The sequence below is a fragment of the Clupea harengus genome, chromosome 24, assembly GCF_900700415.2.
Source record: "Clupea harengus chromosome 24, Ch_v2.0.2, whole genome shotgun sequence".
Classification (NCBI taxonomy): domain Eukaryota; kingdom Metazoa; phylum Chordata; class Actinopteri; order Clupeiformes; family Clupeidae; genus Clupea; species Clupea harengus.
The window spans coordinates 17,872,450-17,879,459 of NC_045175.1; the positions used below are offsets into that span (position 1 = coordinate 17,872,450).

At 44.6% G+C, this 7,010-nt stretch overlaps 2 protein-coding genes across 2 annotated transcripts in view; both read left to right on the top strand.

Moving 5' to 3' along the window:
- The window catches only part of nxnl1 (nucleoredoxin like 1), a 3,882-nt gene extending 2,512 nt beyond the window's left edge, over positions 1 to 1,370 (top strand). Inside the window, exon 3 of the mRNA XM_031562694.1 lies at positions 659 to 1,370. Coding sequence (XP_031418554.1) covers positions 659 to 1,037 — 379 coding nt within the window. The 3' untranslated portion in view covers positions 1,038 to 1,370. The remainder of the gene's footprint in view (positions 1 to 658) is intronic.
- A 2,093-nt stretch (positions 1,371 to 3,463) lies between these two features.
- Positions 3,464 to 7,010, top strand: LOC116219386 (nucleoredoxin-like protein 1). The gene is made up of 3 exons (XM_031562697.1): positions 3,464 to 3,535; positions 4,106 to 4,441; positions 5,733 to 7,010. Exons 2-3 carry the CDS (start codon positions 4,119 to 4,121, stop codon positions 6,091 to 6,093), a joined length of 684 nt encoding a protein of 227 aa, XP_031418557.1. The 5' UTR covers positions 3,464 to 3,535; positions 4,106 to 4,118; the 3' UTR covers positions 6,094 to 7,010.

Here is a 7,010-nt window from a genome sequence, read left to right on the forward strand (position 1 = left end):
TGTGGTATGCAGTGTGTGTGTGTGTGTGTGTGTGTGTGTGTGATTACAAGCCCTTAAGGGTGAAATGGTATGTGGTGTGTGTGTGTGTGTGTGTGTGTGTGTGTGTGTGTGCGCGCAGTCGGTTTTGGTGGCACAGTGCCAAGATTGTGTGTGTGTGTGTGTGTGTGTGTTTGTGTGTGTATTTGTGTGTTAGAGAGAGAGAGAGAGAGAGAGTAGGTATATTGTGTGTAGTTTATTGAATTGAAAGCCTTTATTGTCATTATTCAATGTGGTGCCACGAGGAACAACATGTAACACAACAAAACAAAAAAACTATGACAATGACACACACACACACACACACACACATTCTTGACGACCATCAGAAAATTAAACTCAAACATGCTCTAAAATGCTAAATTTCAATGGGCAATATTAACACTTCACTCGCTTTATTCTACTGCAAGTCACTTATGCCAGCTCAGTCACCTTATTCCTGTGTATAAGACAAAAATATTACTACTACTACTACTACTACTACTATGCATGTGTTTGCAACGTACCACAGGGAGAGTACTTGTACTCCATACCACTGCGCTTTTTTCTAATCTTAATTAATCTTTTTTTAGTTTATTAGTTTGTTATTATTATTTATTAATCACCTGTCCTCTTGTGTTAGAGAACTTGGCCTGATGTTCGAGGTGGAGGAGGTTCCCACCGTGGTGGTCGTGCGTCCGGATTGTTCCGTGCTGCTCGCCAATGCCGTCACTGAGATCACGGAGCTCGGCCCAGACTGCTACCGCAACTGGCAGGAGGCGTCCGAGATCATCGACCGCAACTTCGAGCTGCACGAGGAGTTCGACGAGAACAAATCTCGCAGCTTGACCGACCCGCTCCGTCGGATGAAGTACAAGGTGAAGGACGAGAAGAAGAAGAAGAAGAAAAAGAACAAGAAAAAAAAAGGTTTTCTGGGAGGAGGAGGAGGAGATGAGGAGGAGGAAGACGAAGGTGAAGTAGCGGAGGATGAAGAGGACAACAAGGCAGAGAAGAGCCATTGAGGTTAACCATCTTGATCCTGAGGGCAAGAGCCAGAGCACCTCATAGGTTCAAAGCTTGTCAATCAAGTCAGGCATGGTGTGTGATTGGTCACCCCACCTGACCGGGATTGCTTCACTGGATAGCTGCCAGAGTGAGAGCTGAAGTTATAGGCCTGTACTGCTCCCACAACATAGTCAGGAGAAGTGTGTGTGTGTGTGTACATGTGTGTGCTCCATTGAAGAGACTGACTGTTTGATGCTAATGCTTGAAACCACACCAGAGACACAGTTGAACAGTTGTGCATTCATGACACACATGGAAATTCAATAAACATTTTTGTATTAAAATTAAAATGAATTCATTTCTTTTTAAATCCCAAAAATATCTGTTGAGAATCTACTACTATAAATGTGCAAAATGTCAAATAACGCTTGGTTGATGGATAGCAATTTACAACAATCTTACAAACCTTGTTCAGATTGGGCTAATGCACTGTATTTGAAAATATGATAGATTAGCATGGGAGTGCTTTTGATTGATTGATTGATTGATTGATTGGTGTACACAAAACCCAGAGGTAGAACGCTGTTCAAAACGTACAGTGTGTTAATGTTTTGACCCCCCCAGACTGTTACTTTAACCCACCCTCTATAATTGACATCATGACCCCAAAACTGCTGCTGATTGTTGTTGTTGTTGTTGCTGCCTTGCTGACTGGTCGTTAAGAAATGGCAGGTCAGGTGGCATTGTGGTACTGTGTGGTCTGAGTTGGGGGGAAGGAAGTCAGGGTTCAGGCTGATTAGTGCTGAGCCTGTTGAGTATTTAAGGCTGCTGCTACTTCTGCTAATGGCTAAACCCATCAACACTCACAGGCTTGCAGACTATTTGTATGTGTGTGTGAGTGTGTGTGTGTGTGAGTGTGTGAGTGTGCGCATGCTGTTTGAGCTTTCTTCCTGATTAACAGGCAGGTTTTTGAATGTAATTGAATTTGTAATATGGATTTTTCTACAGATAAAATTGATTGGTTAAATATTTTATGCTTTAGATTTTTTGTTTGTTTGTTTGTTTGTTTGTTTATCCTACTTCTGTAGTGAAGACCACATCTGTGTTTATTGCAGGAGAGATGGCGCACCAACTGTTCTTCTTTTTTATCATCGGTATTGAATTTGATGCAAAGTGATCATTCTTGATTAAAAAAAAAAAACGTTTCAATGAATCAATAAATATATTTTTTTTCTCAAAATCTGACATTCATAGGCCTGGACTCATTCTTGTGAACACCGTGTTAAGAGAAAATATTGATTGATTGTATACCGTACTCCCTCAGCACTACACACACACACACCAATTTATTCAATCGGCACTACACACACACACATACACTAACTTATTTATTTATTTAAGTGAGGAAAACGTTACAAATATGACTTCGAAGAGGTAAATTGCCAGAAACATAAGGGTAAAACCATGAATACTGTTTGTGATGCTTGTAACTGACATGAAGTCAATATCTGTTTAATATTTTACATAAATCCATATGGTAGGCTATTAATGGGTAGATCCAGCAGATAAGTGAACCCTGTCTGTGTGACAATAACACGAACACTGTAGGATGCCATGAACACACTGCCCTTCACGGCTGCCACCTTCGGTGTCTTGCCTTGGAGGTGTGAGTCTTCTTGTCCTCCTCTACAGATGAGTGCGCCTTGTTTGTGCGGTCAATTACATGCTGAAGCCACCATTGCCCCCTCCAATCTCTCTCTCTCTGTCTCCCTCTGTCTCTCTCTCTCTCTCTATCTCTCCATCTCTCCCTCTCTTTCTCTCTCTACTTAAGTGGATTATAGCAGGACTCATGAGTAGGGGATTAGCGTTGGGTGCTGCTGGGTGAGAGGTGTGTCGCCTGTGTGCAGGAGGAGGCAGTGGAAGCAGCTGACAGGGTCTCTCATCTTCTCTCCTGTCTCACGGCTCAAGGCTCACATTCACCTCTCATAATTTACCATCGCAGACAGAGAAAGAGAGAGAGAGAGAGAGAGAGAGAGACACAGGGAGAGAGATCAGAGGGGGCAAGCCATGTGATTGACAACAACAGGAGGAAAAAGTGCACCAGAAGAAGAACCCTTTTTTGTTCACTGGTGACTGGTGGAGTAGGACTGAAAGGCATCGCCTGCAAGAGGGAACGAAGACAACAGGAAACATAATGAATCACTGCACGGACAGAATGCTAAAGGAGAGACACTTGTGGAGGCACTGGTGCTAACAGCACTTCTTCTTCCTGTCAGACAGCGAGGCAAGAGACTGACATTAGTCACCCTCTTCCCCCTCCAGTGTACCCCCCTCCCCCTCCCCCTCCACTGCTGCTAACAGCACTTCTTCTTTCTGTCAGACAGCGAGACAAGAGAGAAAGAAGACTGACATTAGTGACCCTCTTCTCCCCTCTTGTGTACACCCCCCCCCCCAACTCCCCCCTGCCTGCCCCAAAAGTGCAATCTGTTTCTGGAAAGCAAACAACCTCTCTCTGGTAAGTGAGTAGCTCTGTTTATGGTGCCTCGGGTTAGCATTGTGGACTAGCCTAGCGCAGTGTTTAAGAGTTCTGGCAAGATGGTCGCTCTACAGCTCCTCTCCTTCAGCTTAGAGGCAAATTAGATTAGAGTCTGTAGCCATAGTTTGTTGCTGGTGGCGACACTCACGAGTTAGAATGTGAAGATTCTGAAGACTAGTCCAGGGTACTATTTATGTAGTATTTGAACACTCACGAGTTAGAACGTGAAGATTCTGAAGACTAGTCCAGGGTAGTATTTATGTAGTATTTGAACACTCACAAGTTAGAACGTGAAGATTCTGAAGACCAGTTAAGTGTATTTATGTAGTATTTGAACCCACAATTTATGTAGAATGTGAAGAGTCTGAAGACCAGTCCAGTACACTGTACTGCAATTATAAGTAATATCATCACATACTGCACTATACTTCAATGTGGATCAATGTCTGCTAAATGATATGTAAAGAAGTGCAAATACAGAAATACAGTAAATACAGAAAGCAGGCTAATGTTAAGACGAGGTTGACGCTGCTGTTCTACAATCTATGCAGGGTTTTGGGCCATGGACCTGTTTCTGGGCAAAGTTCTGGTGAAGAACAACAGGGACCGAGACGAGCTAGACACGGAACGTGAGATCATCATGAAGCTGCAGAACCGGATAACCATGCTGTTCTTCGGCTCGGGGGACTGCGAGCGGTGCCAGGACTTCACGCCGACCCTCAAGGACTTCTACAAGCGCTTGATGGACTCATTCTACATGGAGCGGGCGTCCCAGCTGGTTCTGATCTATGTGTCGCTGGACACCTCAGAGGACCAGCAGGACAAGCTGCTGAAGAAGCTGCCCAAGTGGTGCCTGTTTCTACATCACAACGACCCCTATAAGAAGTATGCCTTGAGATCTGTCTCTCGCACACTTTTTCTGAGTGTGTGTGTATGCTTGAGCATGTTTATCAGATGAGAGAGTGTGTCTGCATGTTTGTTTGTTGAGTGTGCGTGGATGTAAAGGTTTGTGTGTTTTTTTATCTGTGAGAAAGAGATCAACAAAAGAGTTGCCTTAATGCTATCCTGTAATCTACGAGGCCCCCTGCAGGTTGGAAAGTGTATGTGCGCACAAGTGTTTGACACAGGAAGGAAAATAATGACATGGTTAACTAACATTTATACATTACAAGTCATATAAAGGTGGTTTTGAATACTGTTGTGTGCATGTGTGAATGCTTGTGCAAGTGTTTGACACAGGAAGGAAAATAATAACATGGTTACCTAACATTTATACATTACAAGTCGTATAAAGGTGGTTTTGAATACAGTTGTGTGAATGCTTGCGAAGAAGAGGGAGACCCATCACTTCATGCAGTTGCATTTTTCGATGTGCTGCATTAAAATGAAAGGTTTGAATGTGTGTAGTTTGCGTCGAAATGGACGTCATGCGTGACGTACTGTATGGGTTATTGCGTGACGTACTGTATGGGTTATTGTGTGACGTACTGTATGGGGTTATTGCGTGAATGGAAGATTATCAGCTGTGTGTCAATTGGAGTGTCTCTGAGCCACAGCTACTGTCCTGTCTTGTGTGACAGGTTCCAGCGTGAAGGACAGAGCCTGTGTGTGTGTGTGTGTGTGTGTGTGTGTGTGTGTACGTGTGTGTGTGTATGTGCACGTGAATGTCTGTGCAAAGGACAGAGCCTGTGTATGTGTGTGTACGAGTGTGCATGTGTGTGTGTGTGTGTATGTGCATGTGTATGCCCATGTCTGTGCAAAGGACAGAGCCTGTGTATGTGTGTGTACGAGTGTGTGTACGTGTGTGCATGTGTGTATGTGCACGTGTATCTCACCTCTCTCCTCTCTCCTCTCTCTCCTCTCTCCTCTCTCCTCTCCTCTCACCTCTCTCCTCTCACCTCTCTCCTCTCCTTTCTCTCCCCTCTCTCATCTCCCTCTTCTCTCACCTCTCCCTTCTCTCCTCTCTCCTCTCACCTCTCTCCTCTCTCCTCTCTCCTCTCCCCTCTCCCATCTCTCATCTCTCTCCTCTCCCATCTCTCCTCTCACCTCTGTTCTCTCCCCTCTCCCATCTCTCATCTCTCTCCTCTCCCATCTCTCCTCTCACCTCTGTCCTCTCCCCTCTCCCCTCTCTCCTCTCTCCTCTCCCCTGTTTCTTCTCTCCTCTCTCTCCTTGTAGGGAGCTGGGCCTAAGGTTCGAGGTGCAGGAGATTCCCACGGTGGTGGTGCTGCGTCCGGATTGTTCCGTGCTGCTCCCGAACGCCGTCTCAGAGATCTGCGAGCTCGGCATCGACTGCTTCCGCCGCTGGCAGGAGGCGGCGGAGGTCATCGATAACAACTTCGAGATGAACGTGGAGTTTGACGACAAGAAGATGCGGAGTCTCACCGACCCCATCCGCAAGCTCAAGTACAAGGTGGAGAAGAAGAAGAAGAAGAGGTGGTTCCTGGGGGGATGGGGAGGTCATGACGATGACGGGGATGAGGAAGAGCAAAACGGAGACGTTTATGACAAGGGAGACTTTAAGGGGCCTTGGGAGTAAGCTTGGGAAAAGGCAGGACCTATAATTTACATCTGTCAATCAGCCCAGGCATGGTTTTTGATTGGATACTCCTTGAACTTGTGGCGGGGCAACCTAAAAGAATGAGGACTTACAGGTTACAGTGGCCATACAAGGGCTAAATGTTACATATAGTGGATTAAAAGGACAAGGACTTTCAGGTTACAGTGACCATCCAAGGGGCATGGACATATGGACATATGTTTCTTGCATTTTGCTAAGCCCAAATCACAGTGAGCACAGGAATTTGTAAAAAAAAAAAGGAAATAATTTAAATGTAAAAATAAAACTACAGCACACAGACATACAGCGCTGACATAGCCTGATGAATAAGGTACTGCAAGAAAGACTGTTCATGCACTACTTCTAGGTATTTATTGTATAACTATCTACAACAAGATGCAGAAAAATGGTCTTTCATGGAAACTTTCATAGGTGTCGATAATGGGCAGATACAATAACACAAGCTCAGTTAATGTGACATTTGTGTAATAGGCCTATATCACTGACATGACAGCTGTTAGACTTATTACAGAGATGTGGGGAAAACCACTGACTTAGACTGAGTCTGTTGCCTGCCCTGATCAGGCACTGGTCTGCTCCTCAGTCAGACACAGAGTGTTTGCAGCACTGATGCTAACGGTAGTTCTGATTGCAGAACTGATGCTAACGGTAGTTCTGATTGCAGGACTGATGCTAACGGTAGTTCTGATTGCAGAACTGATGCTAACGGTAGTTCTGATGGCAGCACTAATGCTAAAGATAATCATACATTTGGTCACCCTATTTTTTAAGACTTTTCATAATGCTCTATTGTGTTTATGCAGTAGTTTATTGTTAAACTGTTAATCATGCTGTCCTAGGTAATCTGAAAATCGAAAAATAAAATGTAAACCTTA